Source organism: Hyaena hyaena, unplaced genomic scaffold (assembly GCF_003009895.1).
Source record: "Hyaena hyaena isolate Hyena2069 unplaced genomic scaffold, ASM300989v1 scaffold_24, whole genome shotgun sequence".
NCBI lineage: Eukaryota > Metazoa > Chordata > Mammalia > Carnivora > Hyaenidae > Hyaena > Hyaena hyaena.
In genome coordinates this window covers 3,588,258-3,610,968 of record NW_024080656.1, presented here as the reverse complement: position 1 = coordinate 3,610,968, position 22,711 = coordinate 3,588,258, and the positions used below count along the sequence as shown (strand labels likewise).

At 39.8% G+C, this 22,711-nt stretch overlaps 1 protein-coding gene across 1 annotated transcript; it reads right to left on the bottom strand.

Annotated features, from left to right (window-relative positions):
• Window positions 1-10,607: 10,607 nt before the first annotated feature.
• CHRNA9 (cholinergic receptor nicotinic alpha 9 subunit) lies at window positions 10,608-21,132 on the bottom strand. The gene is made up of 5 exons (XM_039227045.1): window positions 21,069-21,132; window positions 20,657-20,802; window positions 19,549-19,703; window positions 14,213-14,745; window positions 10,608-11,186 (listed from the first exon to the last, which is right to left on the bottom strand). Exons 1-5 carry the CDS (start codon window positions 21,130-21,132, stop codon window positions 10,645-10,647), a joined length of 1,440 nt encoding a protein of 479 aa, XP_039082976.1. The 3' UTR covers window positions 10,608-10,644.
• Window positions 21,133-22,711: the final 1,579 nt, after the last annotated feature.

Sequence of the window (22,711 nt, the reverse complement as noted above, 5' to 3'; positions counted from 1 at the left end):
ACCAGCGTGAGGTGGTATCTCAGTGTGGTTTTGATTTGTATTTCCCTGATGAGGAGGGATGCTGAGCATCTTTTCATGTGTCTGTTGGCCATCTGGATGTTCTCTTTGAAGAAGTGTCTGTTCATGTCTTCTGCCCATTTCTTCACTGGATTATTTGTTTTTCAGGTGTGGATTTGGTGAGTTCCTTATAGATTTTGGCTACTAGCCCTTTATCTGATATGTCATTTGCAACTATCTTTTCCCATTCTGTCAGTTGCCTATTAGTTTTATTGATTGTTTCTTTGCCATGCAGAAGCTTTTTTTAAGATGAAGATTTTAACCCTTCATTCTGTTAATATGGTATATCATGTTTATTGATTTGTATCCCAGGGATAAATCCCACCTGATCATGGTGTATGATCTTTATAATGTGCTGTTGAATATAGTTTGCTAGTATTTTGTTGAGGATCTTTGCATCTATGTTCATCAGGGATATTACTCAGTAATTTTCTTTTCTTGTAGTGTCCTTATCTGGTTTGATATGAAGGTAATGCTGGCCTTGTAAAATGAGTTTGAAAGTGTCAATCTTTGGAAGAGTTTAAGAAGGTTTGGTATTAATTCTTTAATTTTTTTAGTATATTTATTTATTTCTGAGAGAGAGCACTCATGGATGGGGCAGACAGAGATGGAGACAGAGAATCCCAAGCAGGCTCCCCACCGTCAGTGCAGAGCCCAATGTGGGGCTTAAATTTACAAACAGTGAGATCATGACCTGAGCCAAAATCAAGAAAGAGTTGGATGTTTAACTGACTGAGCCAGCCAGGTGCCCCTATTAATTCTTTAATTGTTTGGTAAAAATTTATCAGTACAGTCATCTGGTTCTAGGCTTTTCTTTTGTAGGAAGCTTTTGATTTACAGATCAATTCCCTTATTTGTTATTGATCATTTTAGATTATTTCTTCAAGATTGGTCTTGGAAGGTTGTATGTTTCAAAGAATTTATTCATTCCTTCTAGGTTATCCTATTTGTTGGTGTCTCAGTGATCATGGTAACCTCTTATAATCCTTTGTATTTCTGTGGTATCAGCTATAATGTCTCTTTAATTTATAATTTTATTTATTTGAGTCCTCTCTTTTTTTTCTTGGTTAATCTAGCTAAATGTCTGTCAATTTTGTTTATATTTTCCAAAAAATTCTTAGTTTCAGTGATCTTTTCTATTAACTTTCTAGTCTCTATTTCATTTATTTCTGCTCTAATCTTTGTTGCTTCCTTCCTTTTTCTAACTTTGAACTTAGTTTATTCTTTTTTTCCTAGTTCTTTGAAGTGTAAAGTTGTTTAAGGTCTTTAATTTTACTTAATGTAGGCATTTATTGCTATAAAGTGATTTTATTGCATCCCATAAGATTTAATATGTTGTATTTCTATTTTTTGTTTGTCTCAAAGTATACTTCTGTTTCCTTTTTGATTTATTCTTTGATCTACTTGGTTTTCAGGAATTATTGTTTCATTTCCACATATTTTTAAATTTTCCTATTTTCCTCCTATTTTTGATTTCTAGTTTCATACCACTGTGGTCATAGAAGATACTTGATATGATTTCAGTCTTCTTAAATGTGTTAAGATTTGTTTCATGGCCCAGTTTATGCTCTATACTTGAGATTGTTCCCCATGTACTTTAGAAGAATTTGTTTTGTATTGCTATTAGATGGAATGTTCTTTATATGTCTGTTAGGTTCATTTGATCTATAGTGTTATTCATGTCTACTGTTTCCTTATTGATTTTCTATCTGGATAATGTATTCATCAATGGGGGTATTGAAATCCCTTGCTATTATCGTATTGTTGTCTAGTTTTCCCTTCAGTTCTGTTAATATTTACCTTATATATTTAGATACTCCACTATTGGGTGCATATATGTTTCCAGCTGTTATTCCTCTTGATGACTTGACCACTTTATCATTATATAGGGAGCTTCTCTATTTCTTGTGACTGATATTGACTGATTATCTATTTTGTCTGATATAAATAGAATCATTCATGCTTTCTTTTGGTTACCATTTGTGGAGTATCTTTTCTCATCACTGCATTTCAGTCAATGTGTGTCTTAAAAGTTAAGGTGAGTCTCTTATAGGCAGCATATTGCTGGATTCTGCTTTTAAAATTTTTCCAGCCTCTCTGTGTCTTTAATTAGATAATTTAATCCATTTACATTTAAAGTAATTATTGACAGGTAAGGACTTGCTATTGCCATTTTGTTCATTGTTTTCTGACTGTTTTGTAATTCTTTTATTCCTTTCCTCCTTTCTTGTTGTCTTCCTTTGTGATTTGTTGATTTTTTTTTTTTTTGTACTGGTATGCTGTGATTTTTTTTTAATGTTTTATTTATTTCTGAGAGAGAGAGAGAGATAGTGTGAGCAGGGGAGGGTCAGAAAGAGAGGGAGACACAGAATCTGAAGCAGCCTCCAGGCTCTGAGCTGGCTGTCAGCACAGAGCCCAACGCGAGGCTCGAACCCATGAACCGTGAGATCATGACCTGAGCTGAAGTCAGAGGCTTAACCGACTGAGCCACCCAGGCTCTGCATGGTATGCTTTGATTTCTTTTTACCTTTTGTGTATCTAATAGAGATTTCTTCTTTATGGTTACTATGAGGCTTACCTGAAACTTCTTTGTAATATTACAGTCTATTTTAAGATGATAACAAACTTAACTTCAATCACATACAAAATCTCTACACTTTTACTTCTCCGCCATACCCCACATTTTATATTATTATGTCACACTTTACGTCTTTTTTTATACTGTGTATCCATTAACAAATTATTGTAGTTATTTCAAATACTTTTGTCTTTTAACTTTTATACTAGAGTTAAAAATGTTGTGCATACCATCAATACAGTATTTGAGTACTATATTTACCTTTACCAATACATTTTATATTTTCATACACTTTCATGTGGCTACTTAGCCTCCTTTCAACTTGAAAAAATCCATCTACCATTTCTTGTAAAGCAGGTCTAGTATGATGGACTCCTTCAGCTTGTTTTGTTTTTTTTTTTATCTCTCCTTCAGTTCTGGAAGACAGTTTTTTTAGGCATGGTGTTCTTGGTTGGCAGGGTTTTTTTTCTTTTTTCTTTCAACACTTTGAATATAACTTCCTGCTGCCTTCTGGCATGTAAGATTTATATTTAGAAATCTGGTAGTAGCCCATAGGTGATTCCCTACGTGTCACAGTCTCTTTTACTGCTTTCAAAATTCTTTGTGTCTTTCACTTTTGACACTTTGATTATAATGTGTCTTGAGGTAATGTTCTTTGGGTTGGTCTTGGTTGGGGTATTTGAGTTTCATGTATCTGGATGTCCATATCCCTCCCAGGATTTGGGACATTTCCAACCATCATTTAAAAAAAAAAACAAACCGTTTTGCCCTCTTCTTTCTATCTTCTTCTGGTATTCCCATAATGCATATATTCATCATTTTGATGGTATGCCATAAGTTCTGTATGCATTCTTCACTCTTTTACATTATTTTCTCTTTTTTGTTCTCTTTCAGATGACTTATCTTCGAGTTTGCTTGATTCTTCATGATCAAGTCTGTGTTGAGCTCTTGAATTTTTTAGTTCTGTCATTACAGTCTTCAGCTCTATGATTTTGGTTTGTTTTTTGTTTTATATTTTTGTGTGGGCATGTTTTGAATGGCCTCTATTTCTCTATTAAATCTCTCATTTGGTTCATGCATCGTTTTCCTGATTTTGTTTAGTTTTTTATCTGTGTTCTCTTACATTTCATTGAGCTTCTTTAAGATGATTATTTTGAGGGGCACCTGGGTGGCTTAGTCGGTTAAGCCTCCAACTTTCGCTTAGGTCATGATCTTGTGGTTCGTGGGTTCGAGCCCTGCATCGGGCTCTGTGCTGACTGCCAGCTCAGAGCCTGGAGCCTATTTCAGAGTCTGTATTTCTCTCTCTCTCTGACCCTCCCCTGCTCACCCTGTCTCTCTCTCTCCTAGAAATAAATAAAATTATTTTTAAAAAAAGATGATTATTTTGAATTCTTTGTCAGGCAATTCGTACATCTCCATTTTGGGGGGGGTTAATTATTGGTGCTTTGTTAGTTTCCTTTGGTGGTGTCACATTTGTCTGATTTTTTATGTTTCATGTAGCCTTACATTGGTATCTGTACATTTGAAGATGAAAATATCTCTTCCAGCCCTTACAGACTGGTTTTGGCAGGTAGAGTCCTCTGTCTCAGGTCCCCAACTGATAATATTGCCTCCTGGATTATAGCTGAGTGGAGTTGGAGCTGGGCCATGTGGTTCCTGCTGGATCTGCCATAGGGTTCACAGTTGGTAGGCCAGTTACCAGGAGTTTGGGCAGATGTGGATTGTCTGGTTCCTTGGGCAGGTGTAGATTCTGTCTGGTTCCTGGGTTGACAAGTCTGACTCTAGAACCTTGGCCAATAAGCTGTCACTGGGACAAGGATCTTCTTCAGGATCCTTAGATGACAAGCCTGTTACTTGCATGTGGATAAATGTGGCCCCTGCTGGGTCATTAGAAGAGCTCCCAACTGATCACTAAAGAGGAGCGGTCCCTGGGAAGACAGAATTGGTTCCAGACCACAGGTGAAAGGAGCTGGAGCCAAGTCACAGGGCTGCTTTAGAATCCACAGGTGAGCCAAGATTGTTGGGCCTGCCTTTGGAAACATGAGAAGCATATCTCTTACTGGGTCCCTTGCCTGGTAAGACTTCTCCTGGATTGCAACTGAAAGGGAGTAGAACTGAATTATAAATCTGCTTTAGAGATCCTGGTGAGACTGAGGTCAGTAGACCTACCTCTGGAAGCATGGTTGGGTATGTCTCCTTGTGAGTCCTTGGGTGGACAGGAATATTCCTGGCCCATGGCTAAGAGGAGCTGGAGCTCAATTGCAGGGCCATTTCAGGATATAAAGTCAAACTGAGGTTGGCAATCTTACCTCTGGGGACATGGATGGGCATCTCTCCTTCTGGGTCCTTTGGCAGATGGAGCTGGCTTAGGTCCAAGGCCAAATGGGCTGTCGCCAAGTCACGGGGACTGTTTCCAGGTCTGTAGCCAGGACCACAGCTGATGAGTCTGCTACCTGGACACGTGCCCACCTTCTCAAAATGGCTCTCCTCAGTCTTGGGCTCCAGTAGGGTTTTACAATCTCCTATCTGCATCTCACAGTACTCCCACAAAGGCACTTTTATCTATGAATGGCTGCCAAATTGTCGTTGCTGAGTGGGAGATACGAGGGAGGCGATCTCTTAGTCCCCCATCTTCCTCAAGTCCTATATTTTCTTACAGATTTGCTCTTGTTTGATTTTGTTTAATCCATGTTAAATTAGTAATTGTATCTTATTTAAGATAGAGGTGCAATTTTTTTTAACAGTTTTTCTCCACTGATTTGAACTACTTTCATTGATATATTAAATTTGCACGTATGCTGAGGTCCATTTCTGGATTCTCAATTCATTTCCACTGATTTTATTTGCTTTTGTCTATTTCTAGCCTAATCCTAATTTGATTTGTTTATCATAACCTCCAATATCTCCTTAGGCAAGTACCTCTCACCCTCTTCTTTTGCATATTTTTCTTGGCTGTCAATATTTAGTATTCATTATTCCATATAAACTTTAAGATCAAAGTCTCAGGTGAAAGTGTATGTCTAGTTCAGCCTGAGTCACATGAACAGGGTGAGAGGCCAGCTTTGCAAGGAATTATTCCTAAACCCCTCTCATAATGAAGACCCTAATTACTCCTGGGGTCTCAGACTCTCATAACAAAAAAAAGTCTGATTACTCCTCTTTCAACAGATAGCAGAGTGGTTACTCTCTATGCCAAGAAGATAAGTTACATTCCCAGGGTGAACAAAGGAACACCTCTCACTAGAGAAGCAGAAAAGAAAGCACATATACACACATTTTTAATTGCTGCTATATCATATTAAGGAAGTTGGACTTTACCCAATTTGTAGGTATTTAGTTTGCCATTTAAAAGTTTTAGGTGGAAGAATCACAAGATCAAGTTTGGCAGCAGCAAAGATGAAATAGGAGGGGGAAGAAACTAAAGACAGGAGGCCCAGTTAAGGTACCACTGCAACAAACAAAAACAAAAACAAAAACAAAAACATACTACTGCAATAGTCCAGGCAAATATGACAAAGACCTTAAATAAGGCAACCACCAGAGGTAGAATTGATAGAATCAGTGATTGATTTGATATTGAGTTAGATAAGAATCCAGAATAACTGCTGGTGGTACAGCTAAATGACACAGAAATACAGGGGAGGAGTAGACTTGGGTGTAATGTAGTTAATGAGCTTAGTTTGGAACATGTTGAATTTGAAGGTCTGTGAGACATTTAAGTGGTTCTACTTAGCTGACATGAAGATTATATTGGGTTTGGAACTAAAAGGCGTGCAAGAGAAATAGTTTTAGGAACTAAAGGGACATCAACCTGTTGATGAGGGACATCAACCTGTACAGAAGAAGAGGAATTGGGGCCAGCCAAGGGCTCTAAGAATTAGCCGGTACGATAAATTACCACATTTATCCACATGCTAGGACCAGAAAGTGGTACCTCAGAAGGTAAGAGAGAAGACATGTAAGAAGGAGGAAGTAGTCAGTTGTGTTGAAGGCAGCAGAGAGGCCTCAGTGGCATCCAGTGGATTTGGCAATCACTGAATAGTGAACTTTGCAAGAGCAGTTTCAGTTGAGTGGGGTGAAAAGAAGTCAGATTTAGGATGTAGAGTGAAGTCACAGAGTGAGGGGACATCCCAGATGCCTCCCCTTTGTCCCTCCAGATCCATGTTCTATACTCCACCACTCTGCTCTGTGTCCTAACTGAACAGCAACATCAACAGGATACCATTGAGTGAATCCAGTGAGTTTGGCCAATAGTGAGCCCTGAGAGGAGATTGGAGGGAAGAAGGAGTGGGGTGGGGATATATATTCTCACAATTCCCTCCTTATGGAGTCTGCTGCATTCATTCAACCAAAGGTCACAACTCTCTCCAGCTGGGTTCAGATGACTACCTTCTCCTGGCTCCTTTCAGGCCTCAGAGTGGTAATAGCTCTGCTTTGCTAGTCCTGGTGTTCTCTATCCACACACACATCCCCTTGTTTTCTCTATATCCTGCCCACACCTTTATAAATAATCCTTTATTAAGCCTTGCGTGAATTATCCCAATTTGAACACTATCTGTGTCCTGCTGGAACCCTGAATGATGCAAGGAGGGACCCTGACTGGAAAGAGCAAAGAGACAGAAATATGCAAAGATAAGGAAGGTTATGTCACAAGGCTTATTTTGTAAAGGTTGGAGAGGTTTGGCTATACCGACAAGTTCATAAAGTCTCCACAGGCAAGGCCTATTTCAATGGTGTGATCTGATAGGAAGGAAGAAATGGGCAGAGAGCTTTCATGCTCGCCTCTGGAGTTGATGACATTATTGGTGGCCTCATCATTGTTTCTTAAGACTTTCTAGAACCTGTGCTTCCTGTTTGACCAAGATGGCCCATTTGCCAGGTTTGCCCATGGCTGTGTTGGCAGTGCTGGTCTGAGCAATGAGCTCATGGAAAAGTAGACACAGAGACTAAAGAAGGAGAAAGAACAAAGGTCAGGACCTTACCAAACACAGTGCACTAAGGCAATCAGACGATAAACAAAGTCACTGGTGTTTGTTTTTTTTTTTAAACTTTGCAAGGCTCTGTATGAACCAGCCTCCTCCTCTTGCCAATCTCCTCTGCTGCTCTCCTGTGGGTTGCTGTTTTCATTGTTCACCTCTGCCTTGCGGGCCTCCTTTCGCTTTTCTCAAATAATAATAAGCCCTGTTCTGCCCTTGAGCCTGAATTCTGACCTTTCCATCCTCTGTGACCTGGCTAACTCCTTCTCATCCTCAGATCTCATCTTAAATGCCACTTCCTCAGCTGGTAAAAAACATGCCAACAGATCTCTCTGCCTTTTCTCTCCTTTCTCTTCAGATCTTCTAACCACCATAGTCTTGTTTCTGAAACACAAATCTGACATTATTGAAAATCCTTTTGTGGTTCCCCAATGTTTTGGAGATAAAGTTCAAAATTCTTAAGCATGGTTCAATGGAAACATCTCAATCTGGCTATAGACAAATCTATCCCAAACAAGTAATCTAAAACATGGAAAAAGTTATATACACAGGGTTGTTCATTGTGTACTATATTAGCTTTCTACTGCTGTTCCAACAAATTACCACAAATTTAGTGCCTTAACGCATCACAGGAGAAAGATGAAAAAGGTCCCTGGACTTTGTAACTTTAGATTTACCTTTGTGTGGATGAATATAACTTTTATCTGCTTAGTCATGGGACATTGAGTTTTCTGTTATTTTTAGTCAAATGCAACTGTTAACTGATAAAACTACTTCTATAAAGAAAATAAAGAAGAAAAAATGGTTTGATTCCAAGTTATATTTCTCTAATTCCTCACCATCCATTCCATGAATAAACCAAGGCCTCTGTTCTAAGCCCTCCTCATCCTCTTTTCTTTCCACTAATGCCTCATAATCCCTACCCTACTTCTTTCTTGGTCTAGCAAACTCCTACTCATCCTCCAAAGCCTAGCACAAATGTCACACCTCCCACAAAGTCTTTCCCAAGCTTTCCCTCAAACAGATTCATCATCATTATTCCCATGGCATTTTGTCAATATTTCTATACACTTTAGACACTATATTATATTTGTCTATTTTCTTGACCATGTCCTCTGCTGAACTGTGAGAACATGTGAGCAACTGGAGGGTCAAAACCATGTTTTGTATTTGTTCCTTCTAAAGCTGACATAGCACTCTGTATGTAGTAGGTACACAATAAATGCTTTTCCAATAAGCAAACATAAGAATAAACAATGTCTATATATTTAGAGCAAATGCAACTCTCTCTTTTCTAGGTAAACCCCTGTCTTCTCTCCACTCTGTTCCTTTTGTTTCTTTGTTTCGTTGGTTAAAGAATAGTTGAGTTAGAAATTAGGGAATGAGTATTAGTACTTGGATCATTTTAGTCAAGGTGGAAATGGGCAGAATTTGATGACACATATGATTGAAAGCAGGAAAAAAGTAGAAAAGCATAGGAAGTACTTTAGGGCAGAAACTGAGAATTCAGAATGAGCGTCCCTCAGTCTCTTGCATCCTATCATGATCTATCGTGATCATCATGATCTATCATGGCCAAAAGCAGTGTGACTTTAGCAGACCTGGTCCAAACTCAGAGTCACAGTGATGAGGGTCTGAATCCCGGCTCCATTTATCACTTCGTTGAATACTGAGGAGGTAGGTCACTTACATGCACCTTCCTCTGACACAGTTTCCTTCTCTGAGAAGAAGAACTAGAAATACCTGCTTGGCTGGCTCACAGAATTGTTGTGAAGATCAAAAAGGATCAGACCTATGCATAAGATTTGCTATGACGCCCAATGCAAATGTGAATCATGCAGCTTTATTATACGTAAGAGAAACTCAATAAATATTTGGTGAATAATTGAATGAGCAAATGAATGAGCCCAGTTGCCTGATTACCTTATGTAAGTCAAAGACTAAATGACGGAATAACTTCATCTTTAGGGTTTATATAAAATATAACCACTATTTCACTATATATGACACCGTCATTATGAAGAAAGTTCTCTTATCCATTAAGTTGCTGATTCTTAGACTGCTTTTATATATGGAACAAAACTTTATATTCCATCATTTGAGAAATGACTTGAAATGCACCAGTCCTGAGAAAGGTAACATTGCAACTTAAATTGCACTAAAGAATACATGACTATTTTCCTTTTATTTATTTATTTTAAATGTTTTATTTATTCTTGAGACAGAGAGAGACAGAGCATGAGAGCGGGAGAGGCAGAGAGACAGGGAGATACAGAATCTGAAGGAGGCTCCAGGCTCTGAGCCGCCAGCACAGAGCCCGATGTGGGGGTTGAACCCACAAACGTGAGATCACGACCTGAGCCGAAGTCAGCGGCTTAACCGACTGAGCCACCCAGGCGCCCTTTTCTTTGTTTTTAAAGCATGTTTTAAAAGGGACTACAGGGAAAATGACCTTGTTTTGTTTTGTTTTCAATTTTAAACAGTAATGTAAGGGTCTGTGTTGTCTGCACTGCTGATGTGGCCAGCCACCTAGCATCCTGGTAGGCTACAAGAGGAATCCTTTTATATTTCCTTCATCTTCCTACCCTTGAAATTTTGGACCTCCTGCTTAACAGCTTTTCTCTTTTCTGCTTAACTTAACTTGAAAAGATATATAATACTGATTTGAAATTAAAAATAAAAGAGGTGCCTGGGTGGCTCAGTCAGTTAAGCCTCCAACTGTGGCTCAGGTCGTGATCTCGTGGTTCGTGAGTCTAAGCCCATGTAGGGCTCTGGGCTGACAGCCCAGAGCCTGGAGACTGGTTGCACTCTCTGTGTCTCTCTCTCAAAAATAAGTAAACATTAAAAAAATGAAAAATAAAAAGTAAACACAATATAACCCCTAAATTTTATATGTATATATATAAATATAAATATATATATATATACATATATACTATATATTTGCATGTGTGTATGTAAATCTGACTTGGGAAAATATTAGAGTAGATCACAGGGAATTTTAGTGATATATTTCCACATACCAAATGCCCACTAATCTGCTCTTGCTATGATCAAAACAGTCATAACAAACACCATAATGAAAAAAACCCACATGAAGAATCGGTCTATGACTTTTGCAACTTTCTTCCACTCACTCCCCTTGGAATTGGTCGCCTTATGGTCTTTGAGGCACTTGGCAATGTACTCAATGTTCCTTGTCAAAGCTTTGTACCGTGCACAGTAACTGTCAGCATCCTGTGGGTTCTCACCCTGGCACCCCAAGTCATTCTTTAAGAGTTTGTTTATTTCCTTCTTTCTGGGAAGCTCTTTGTTTCTGTCCGTGTTCAGATTTGGCTCTAGAAGTTTGCCATAAACCTTTGTGAGGTGGGTTTGCTCCCTGTCGTGGTGGGGGCTAAGGCAGCTCTCACCCACATCGTAGACACACAAGATCCGGGACATGTATTTCAGGATGACTACCCTGGCCCAGTGTGGCACTGGCCGGGCCTCAGCCCCACAGAAGTGGATATTCATCACCATAATGGTCAACGCGGTGGAGGCTGTGATCAAGGCCATTGTGGCTATGTAGTATTTGCCTGGAAAATAACCACAACCAAGTTAGCTTAAAACTGTCCTTGTGCTTGGCTCAAAAAAAAGAAAAGAAAAGAAAAAGAAACAAACACCTTTTCTAGGGAAGCTGTATACACTAATGGTTACTAGTATAAACTTTTGAATAAAACTTTTTGGGTTCAAATCCCAGCTCTATAAAGACTAGTGGCCTGGAGCAAGTTCTACCACCTGGTTAAACCTCAGCTTCCTTCTCTGTAAAATGAGTATAATAATCGGATCTAATATACCGGAATATGGTGAGGCTTAACTGAGATGATACACGTAAGGTTCTCAGCACTGTCCCCTGCGCTGAGTTAAAGGTTTCAGAATGTTTGCTGAGATCATGATGTGAAAAAATTTCCCTTTCAATGAACAATGATCTTGACCAGCTCCCAGAATTGTCTTCAGACTTTACAATTGGGTAAGAAAGGAGATAGTATGTCACTATTAGTCTTTAACATGTGATTGCATAAAGCAAATATTCATGATAAAGGAAAATGAAGGAAAGAAATAATAAAGGTGAGGGCACAAATTTATAAAATTTAGAATAAAAACAACAACAAAAAATGAAGCAAAGCAAAAGCTGTTTGAAAGGAGGAATAAGATTGATAAACCTTTTGATAAAGCCACTTGCAGAATAGAGGCAGGGTGGTGGTGGGGAGAGAGAGAGAGAGAGAGAGAATATAAAAGAAGTAACAGACTAGAAATTTGGAATACAATAAAATAATATTATAAATCGCTGTATGATAATATATTTGAAAACTTAGATGAAATTTCTAGAAATACATAAGACATCAAATTTAGCATAAGAAGAAGAAACACTGGGATAGAAAAGCTCCAGGGTTGGGTTTATAGATGAGTTTTACCAAACGTTTACATGTTTGTACATGTCTTATACATCTTACCAAGTCAAGTTGTTCCGGAAAAAGAAAACGAGAAAAAACTGCCTAGTTGCTTTTATGAAGTCAGTTTAGCCTTGATCCCAAAAGTAACAAGAAAGGAAACATTAAGGTCATTTTACCTACAGATGTATTTGAGAAAGTCCTATAAAAATTATTAGCTAACTAAATCCAATAGTCTTAAAATGATAATTCGTCATGATAAAGGATTCAACTCAACATCAGAAAACCTAATTCACTATATCATTGGGGTAAAAGAAAAAGCTCAGATGATAATCTTAACAGATGAAAACAGTGTACTTGATAATGTTCATCATCCTCTCATTATTTGTTAAAAGCTCAACGTAAACTCAGAATAAATGGGACCTGTCTTAATATGCTAAAAATTATAGACCAGAAGCTGAGATCCAATATGACACTTCTTCAGAAAAACACATTTCTATAAGCTTACAAGTGCATTTCACAGATGCTGCAAATGACATATTGTAATTGTTAATACACATGCTAAAGATCTGTGTGCACCCTTCCTAGAAAGGAATTATTTCCTAGAAAGGAATATTATCACAGACATAGGGTAAGTAATGTTTGCAAAATTTCTGAGACACATGCCGAAACTTCTCTCTTTAGAGCTTTAGCCAACTCTCTGTTGAATGTCACTGCTAAAGAAAAGAGATCTGCCAATTGTTCTTGCCTCAAACAGGGTTATGATTAGAGGTCATCACTGTAAATCATTTCTGTCTCAGGAGAGGTAATAGAAATGCCAATACACTTCTTCCTCTTTATTAATGGTGTGGGGGGAGGACCAGAGAGAACTTTCTGTGTCTATTTCTCAAAAAGATGTGTGTGAGTGTGTATTTGTGTCCATGTGTCCATGCGTCTGTGTTTTTTGCTCTCCAAACAAGCAAACCAACATAGCAATGTCTGAATATCGGGTAATATTGGGTTCAGTAGAGGATAAAAGGGCAGTAAAATATCACTTTCATATTGGTTCCTAAGTCTCTAGGTGTTCTGAAATTCCTCCTCATTGTTTACTTTAAGGAATCAGAAATTAGGTCTAGTCTCTAATTCTGGTAAACATCTATTACAACAGTGAGTCATTGAGATAGACGTGTTGGAGCTGAGTAGGTCCTTGGTGGCAGGGTGCAGGTAGGAAGCATGTTAGGAAGGGTCTCAAAATGAGGTAAGAAAGGAGGGTGAGACAGGGGTGGGTCATCTCTGTCTCCACATCTACCCTCGGAAGAACATTTTATTACAGCAGGGTTTTGAAAATGTGGTCTAACCTAGAATCACCTCAGATTCCCAACTTTTGCCCAAGATTGCTAAATCAAACTCTTCAGATATAGAAATCTGCATTTTAACCAACTCTCCCATATCTACTATACACAATAAAAGCTAAAGATTATTCTATTAAGAGTAGGAGACCCTTAAAAATATAGGCAACCATTTCTATCATGTCTGCCAGTATTTCCCAAGAAAAGATTCCTTGTGATGTGAAAAGACAATAATAGTCACTACTTACTGGACACTTACCATATGCCAGCTTCTACACTAAGCAATGACACAATGAGTAGCAATTACACAAATTTTTCAAGTGATGAAACAGAAACTAAAAGATGAAGTAACTTGCCTAAGACTGATCATCCAGAAACGAGGGGTGAGATCAGAGTTCAAATGCAGATTTCTTTAACTTCAGAATCAGGGCCTTAACTTCTAAGCCAGTGAAACAGAAAGTGCATCAAAGTCACCCAGAAGTCTTGTGAAAACAGATTGCCAGGATTCACTCCCAGAGTTTCTAATTCAGTAAGTCTGGGGTGGGCTCTGAGAATTGGCACTTCCAAAATGATGCTGCACTGTGGGTCCAGGGACCACACTTTGAGAAACCACTACTCTAAGCTATACTACTTCTCATTTCTCTTTTGTGTAAACCCAGAGACCATAAGACCAGTTTTGGAAAACAGCCATATCTGTTTTCAAAGATGCCAACTGAAACACTTAATGAAGTATGTGACAGCCTGTGTTGAATCTGAAGTTGACCTAATTGTTATGAGTTTAAAGGAACACATACAATCCCAGTCGCCTCAAAGCTAGTCAAAGTGAAAGACACTTGAACTCACCTATAAGAGGGACATTTTCTGAAGCTGGCATGATCTCTGCCACCATGAGCTGAAATACAGTCATGGCCAGCAGAATGGTCACTCCCAAGGAGACCTTCTCCCCAGAGGCTGCTGGGAGATAAAAACTCAAGGGAGCCAGAAAAGATATGAGGACGCATGGGATGAGGAGGTTGACGATATAGAATGAGGACCTCCTCTTCAGAAGGAGAGTGAATGTCACATCTGGGTAGGGCTCAGAGCAGCAGCCATAGGAGATCACATTCTTCACAGCAGGCATGCCATGGACCTCCCACTCTACATCTTCGATGAAGTCGGAGAGGTCTCCGCTGTCTAGGGCGTTGAATATGTCCACCTGGTTGCCATTGTAGGTCCAGGAACCAAAGGTCAGATTGCACTGCTGGTTATCAAAGGGGAAATAGGTGACGTCCACCACGCAGGAGCTTTTGGTGATGGCTGGTGCATCCCAGGTGATCAGCCCATCATACCGTAGAACCACGTTGGTGTTCACGGGCTCAGAAGATTCATCATCAGCCCTGGAGGCCGGAGGAGGAAAATGAAAGCTGCTGGTCAAGGCAACTCATCAGCTCCTTCACTCCAGACAGCTCATGGCCCTGTGGCCATCACTTTAGTGTCGCTGGCAATGGGTCACCATTCTCCCTGTCACCCTGGCTGAAAGTCAGAACCAACTCCAATTTGCCCCTCTTCCTCCATCTCCTGTAACTACTCAGGGTCAACTTCTCCAGGATTCTTCCTTTAAATTATTTCTGCTCTATGTCCCTTCCTCTTCATTTCCAAAGCCAGTCTCTTAGTCAAGGTATAATGATTCAAGCATCTAGACAAAAAGTAAACCTGTCGAGGCTGAAATCTAATAGGGAGGCCTGCTTACCTGATTTTATTGACCTTGGGCACAAGAATATTAAAGTAGCCTTTTGTTGCTATTGGAAGAGTTGTACATGTTTATTGTAGAACATTTGAAAAATGCAGACAAAAATTCATTTACCCATAACCTAAGAAGTAATAATTTATTAGATATATCTTCTTTTTGCTTTATGAACATTTATGCCTGGGTACAGATTTTCTATTTTCCTTTAGAGAGTGAGTTTTTCTACCATTGGACGGCAGATGAAATGTTCATCAAGGTGCCCCAGCCTCCCCTGGTCAGAGGCTGGCCATATGACCTGAGCTAGATCCAATTGATTCACTCTCCCTGGAGTTTAGATCTTATGTAGAGGGACCCAAAGACCAAAAACAGTCACCTTGGTGATGCCTTCTTATAAAACAAACCAGCTCAATAGTTCCTGCTGTCTCAAACTCTAGAGCAGTCTCAGTCTGTCCTTTCTAAAACCTGCTCATTGATTATTCCTCCCTACATTTAAAAAAAATGTTTATTCATTTTTGAAAGGGGGTGGGGACATGAGTGGGGAAGGAGCAGAGAGAGAGAAGGAGACACAGAATTCCAAGCAGGCTTCCGGCTCTGAGCTGTCAGCTTAGAGCTTGACGTGTGACTTGGTTTCACAAACCACAAGATCATGACCTGAGCCAATGTCAGATGCTTAACTGACTGAGCCACCCAGGTGCACTTTTTCTTCCCCCTTTAATTCAGTGAGCTGTACCAAGCCCTTCCAACAAATCCCTTTTTTCACAAGGTAGTCAAAGTCAATTTCCAATGCTCACAACCTTAATTGATAAGTATCTACTAACATTTAATACATATTTTCCAATCTCCCTTATAATTTTTTCCCTACAAAACATATTATGGGTAAAAGTAATGTGAAAGACATCCTGGATTGGACCCAGAAGGAACATAAAAAGCACATTTGTGGAAAAACGTGAAATCCAATAAAGTCTATAGTTTAATTAATAATTTTGTATTAGTTTTGACAAATGTACTGTTTGATAAGATGTAACATCAGGAGAAGCTAGGTGAAGGGTATAAGGAACTCTGTACCATCTTTGCAACTTTCCTGGAAATCTAAAATTATCCTGAGATAAAATAATTATTTTAGCAAAAAAAGGATGGTACCAAATTTAAAATGTGGTTATTCATTCATATTCTCCTGCAACATTATTTTCACGGCTGATAGTTTTCCTTTATATTCCATTATTTAGAGACGCCATACTTATTTAACCAATCTGTTGCTGTTCGACATTGTCAGTTTCCAGGATCTGCATTCATGAACAACACTGTAATGAATGTCCCTGTAGTCGAATCTTTGCATTTATCCACTGACTCTTTCCTTACGTTAAATTGCTAGAAGAACATGTGCTAGATCAAAGAACTGGCATGTTTTAAAGTATTTTTTCTACTTATTAAAAATTGGGCACCACAACATTAATTGTAATGGTCTGATTTGCAATCAGAGACCTTGTGGTGCTCAAATTTTAATGATAGTCTTTAATGAGGGTGTAGAGAGGAAGAGCTTTAATATGGGTCTTTGTGAAAATAACAAGATGAAGTAATTTCAAATTACTGAATGTATCCTCTGTAACAATGAGAAATGTGTATAGTTAATGAAATGAAAAGTGAGAACTATGTGTGAATGGAGAATATCACTCACCCATCCTACATTCTTGGTATAAGAGGAGAGAATCTCAGGATCAGAGAGAATCTCTTTGGACATTTCTATATCAAAAAGAAGTTCTCCACTTTCTTTCCAAGGCCAACTTCCTTTCCCGTTCTGTGATTCCTCTCCTCCCATGTCTCCTTCAGGATTCTGCATCTCTTGGTTCTTCTTATTCTGTCTCATCTAGACCCTTCCCAATGCTGTTCCCCAGTCTCTCCCACCAGCGTCCCCTCCTCTCAGGCACTTTTCACTTCCCACCTCTCTTTTCATATACTGGAAGTAATACAAGCTGCTGTCACTTCCCCATCTTGCTTTTATTCTTACAATTTGGCTTCTTACCAACATGTGCTCTTACAAAGGTCACTCATGACTTGCAAACAGGTAAATCTAAAGACCTACTCTACATCCCTATCCTGTTCAATTCTTCCCAAACATTTAACACTGTAGGTTGTTTCTACATATCCTTTCTTCCCCATGGTTTCTATGACACAACCCTCTCTCACATCTTCTTCCACCCTTTTAACCATTTATCCTAAATGTCTTCTTTAAATGTCTTCAGTGAAGGGGCGCCTGGGTGGTTCAGTCGGTTAAGCATCTGACTTCAGCTCAGGTCATGATCTCATGGTTAGTGGATTTGAGCCCCACATTGGGCTTTGTGCTGACAGCTAGCTCAGAGCCTAGAGCCTGTTTCAGACTCTGTATCTCGCTCCCTCTCTGACCCTCCCCTGCTCATGCTCTCTCTCTCTCTTTCTCAGAAATAAATTAAAAAAAAATTAAAAATAAATAAATAAATAAAGTCTTCAGTGAAGCGTTTCACCAGCTTTATCCACATTTTCTTTCCTTCCTTGAGTAGTTCTATGAAGGGCTCTATAAGGGCTCAAAGGGCTTTTGATATCTCTATCCCTGATCTTCTTTCCAGGCTTAAGAATTGCTTTTTCAGTCTCTTCATCGGTTGTCTCCATGTGGATGTTCCTTTGGCCGCCCAAACTGAAAAGATCCCACACCAAACTCATCATTTTTTCCCTCAAGCTTGTTCCTCTTCCTCTCCTTTACTTCTAATCTCATCTAACAAGTTTGCTATTTTCTCAACCACCTAGATGACTTAAGCAAGCCCTAATGCTAAATTTTAGACAAAGTCTGTCCAGATATGATAAGGTACCCAATTCCTTACTAGGTCTAAACTCCAAGTGTTAACATGGCCCAACCATTAGGAACACCTGGCTGGCTCAGTCAGTAGAGCATGCGATGCTTGATCTCAGGGTTGTGAGTTTGAGCCTGATGTTAGGTATAGAGATTACTTTAAAATAATAAAAAATCTTGGGGTACCTGAGTGGCTCAGTTGGCTGGGTGTCTGACTCTTGATTTCAGCTCATGTGCTCGCTTCGGCAGCACATATACTAAAATTGATTTCAGCTTAGATGATGATCTCACGGTTCATGAGGTCTAGCCCCCATATTGCATGGTGAGCATGGAACCCACTTGGGATTCTCTCTCTCCCTCTCTGTCTCTGCTCCTCCCCCACTTGCGTATACACTTGCTCTCCCTCTCTCAAAATAAACAAACTTAAAAAAATCTTTTAAAAAAACCCCCAACCATTGGAACTCTCTCAAGCAGCATCTGGGTGGTTCAGTTGGTTAAGCTTCGGGCTCTTGATTTTGGCTCAGGTCATGATCTTAGTGTTGGGGAGATCAGGCCCCCATGTCAGTCTCTGTACTATCAGCCTGGAGCCTGCCTGGGATTCTCTCTATCCTTCTCTCTCTGCCCCTCCCCTGCTCTCTCTTGCATTATTCTCTCTTTCTCTCTCTCACAATAAATAAATAAACTTTTTTTAAAAAAAGAATTCTCTCATAATAAAGGCACATTTGGAATTTCTATAAGCCAGTCTTTACCCAATCTAATGTCAGGAATCCTTGCAGCCTCTTGAACTAACCATTATATTGGCTGTGTACTTAGACTAAACAACCTTACCAGAACTTTGAGCCCAAATTTATTCTTTTACTGATTTGGTTATCTTCTTGAATAACTATACTGCTAAAGAGCTCACTATCTCTTGGGAACATTCATTGCTCAAGTTATTAGTTATGATGATTTTTAAAATTGTTTCTCTTCCTTTTAACTTTTCACTGTCTTGGTTTTTGTCCCCTCGAACAATTTTCTCTCTTTTCCCTACCTTATTTTCTCCTTGATTGCCTAACATAGCCATCAAGTCTTCCCAAGCACTTCTTGCTTCCAAACTAAGTATCAACACATTCAACTGTTCCTCACATGCAGTAACTTCCAGACCCATAACCATCCTGAACACACCCTAACAAGTCTAATCCCATGGGTTCAGGCACCAGTAGTGAATCTAGATGTTAAACACCTTCCTGCCCAAACTATATTTATCACACCTGATTGGATCACTACCACATGCCCCTCTTTCCTTTCTCACCACCACTCAGAAAGCCTATTTTGTAGTCTACAAGGTTGTGTACTACCTTGTGAGACAATGCATTTCTGCTGTTTAAGCCACCCAGTGTGCGGTACTTTGTTACAGCAGCCCTAGGAAACTAATACAGCCTATAAAATAGTTTCTCATCCAGAAGGGGACTATAGCTCTCAACTTTTATGACCCATTATTTTATCACCTAAGATTTTATGACCATCATTTTAGGGCCTGGGTACCTAAATTGGTACTTAACTTCAATCAGGTTTTAAATATCTTTTTTCATTATGTTCCAATTCTGTTAAATCAACAAGTTCATTCCCAAGTAATGACTGACTTGAACTTACTTGTTATATAGGACAATATCTGGCCTCCACACCAGGTCGCTAGGGATCCTGATGGAATCCAGTCCGTCATACTGGTCTCGATCCCACGTGAGATATGCATCATGCCAGATTTGGCGGATCCATAAATAGGCAGTCAGAATCTGGTTTCTTTCATCCTGCACAAGTAACCATGATAGGACTCTGTCCAGTAGACGCCTCAACCAAATGTCTCCCATCTCTAGAAATCTTGTTCTTCACAGCAGAAATTCCAAGAGCACAAATCTACTTTCATTAAATAAACAAGAGCTTTTCTAGTCTATTCCTTTGACTGACTGCCAAGGCCATATTTTTTTCCACCTAATTGACTGTTTCTGAATGTAAAGTGGACAAATGTTTAGGCCATCAGAGCTCTGCATGGATCAACAGCCCAAATTTCTCTGAAAATTGATCAACTGATGATTCACTTGAATGAGAAGGTTAGAAAATATCTACAGTATACAGAGGAAAGCCTTTCAAGTTTCATAACTTTGTGTAATTAAATGCATATAAGCACTAAATAAGATATGCCATCTTAAAACATACCTTTCTTTTTAAAAAAACAGGAATAAAATTCATATAACACAAAAGTCACCATTTTAACACAAAAAGCCATTTTAAAATGTATGATTCAGTGGATTATAGTATATGCACAATGTTGTACAACTATTACCAACTATCTAATTCCAGAACTTTTTTGTCAGCCCAGAAAAGAAACCTTATAACCATCAGGCCATCACTCACTATTCTCTGCTTCTCCCCACAGCCCCTGGCAACCTCTCCTCTGCTTTCTGTCTCTATGGTCCTGCCTACTTTGGACATCTCATAGAAAGGGAATCCTACAATATAAGACACCATCTCTGTTTAGATGATCAAGACTGTTACTGTCAATGGCCAGGATTGGACTAAATTTTATTTAGTGAAATTACTTTTGTAGAGAGCATCCTTCTTCTGTATTCCCTTCCTCCACCAGCTTGCACACGTTGCTGTCTGTTCTCATTCTCTCTAAATTCTGAGTAAGACATCTCTTTGGAAAGCACTGTTAGTTTCACCCTTAGCACCATTTCAAAGAGTCACACTTTATGTTACTTACCATGTCCTTAATCTGAGAAAGTGTAATCTGCAGGGTGACATTCAGGACTTTATCTGTATCTTCTACTGGACGAAGAGCATTGGAGTAATCTTCAAAAAGGTCATTAAACAATTTCTGAGCATATTTTCCATCTGCTGTTTCTACAGCTGCTCAAAAAGAGGGACCTGGATCAATATTCAATGTCATATATATTTCAAAGCAAAGAACAACAAACTGAGGACTAGAACTGGGCAGGACCCAGCATCAGCTAGGGACAAGCTCTGGGTAGGTGAGAGTTATTTTTCTGGTGAGTCAATAAAAGGCATGAATGCTTCCTTGCAGTTAGAGAATTTGTTCTGTTTGCTTGCCCACTCCCACCAAACAAGTGGCCCCCAAATGAGCTGAGATGGTTATACACCCATTGGCCTCTTACCTCTCAGTCTGGAGACAGCAAAGTAAACCCAGCAAAAGGAGATGCAGGAATGGGGCCAGTTCATCTTTTTCCTCACCCTTGAGAAATTCCCAGCCAAGCAGCAGTCTTCCACTTCCCTTTGTGAATGGGAAGGGTCTGGATATAAAGATCCCACTCTGCCACACTCGCTAAGACAGATGGAGAGCTCAGGCTTGCGGTGCACCTAGGGCCAGCGGTCCTGAGATCCATACCCACCCTCCCTCCCCTCTGGTAATCTGACCCAGCAGCTCTGGCAGCGGAGATGCAAGAGGCGGGTGGGCTAAATCCAGCAGTGCTGATCTAAGGGAGCAGTCCCCGCTGGGGATCCCTAGCCATTTCAGCAGGAATTTCCAGACCAAACTTTCCAATGATGACAGGTAGGAATCCAACACCCCTGAGACTCTGCCGAAGCAGAATAGGCCCTTTCTACACATGCAGCAAGCAGATTCAGCCCGAATCTAAGGACAAAGGGAAGCCATGCAGACCCATCCGTGGGGCAGCCTCTGGAAAGGCCCTACAAATGTGCTTCAAGTGGCATTTGCAGAGGGAAGAGAAACAGTTCCATGATCTCCAGAACAGAGTACCTTCTGCTTCAACCCCTTCAAGATCTGGCACGTATCTCATGTGGTAATGTGAGTGAATATGGGGAGAGGGGCTGGGAGAAGAGCATTCACTCCCCTCAGAAGCAGCACTGCAGTTAGGATTTGAAGTCCCCAACCTAGGTTTGACTGCAAGCTCGAACCCTTCCTTGCTCTATTGTACTGAGCCACCCTGAGCTGGAGACCAGGAACATAATATTCTTTTTCTCCCAGAGCTACTGGGATCTTTCTGTAAAAGTACCATGTAAATGGTAGTAATTTTTGCCTCTCATTTTCCAGATCTAGAATGTCTATATTTACTGAGTCACCCAGGGTTTACTAGCTCTAAAAAAAAAAAAAAACATGGTTCAAAGGCCAATCAAGTCAGCATGAAAATGATTCATAACTAATGGTGATATTACTGAGGATGCTGTTTCTTTGAATTTGAATGCTACTTTATTTAATTTCACAGTCATTTCTCACACGTGATCTAATTTTGCTCCCACAAAAGAATGTCAATTTCCAATTGCCATAACTTACCCCTCTTCTTGCCTGGGGACACTGCCTTGGAAAACCGAATTAAGATCATTTGGTGGCCTGGAATCAGAGCAAGGAAATTGGATAGCTCTATTTCATCAGGTTACAGCCGGCTGATGAGTCACCCTGTGCCTCTTCAGGAATATATCCTCCGAGCGGAACAGACACTCAAACCATCAGCCAAGTGTGTTTCCTAATTGCCTGTGCCCTTGTGTTGATTGTGGCATTATATTCCTGCTGCCCCCAGTCTGACTCAGCCCATCAAATGACAGATCCTGCTGTAAACCCTCCAGCCTCCTTCAACAAACCATCTGCTCTGGAGTCTCAGAGGCTGAAGGTCCTTTTGAAATTGAGTTGAACACCTTGTTTTCACATGAGGAAACTGAGGTCTAGAGATGTGAGTGGTTTGCCTCTAGCAGCACTTGGCCAGAGACAGAATCCAGGCCGCCTGCCCCAACCCTGTGAGCTCACCAAACAAACGCTGCCCCTCCATTTGTTGTTCACCCACAT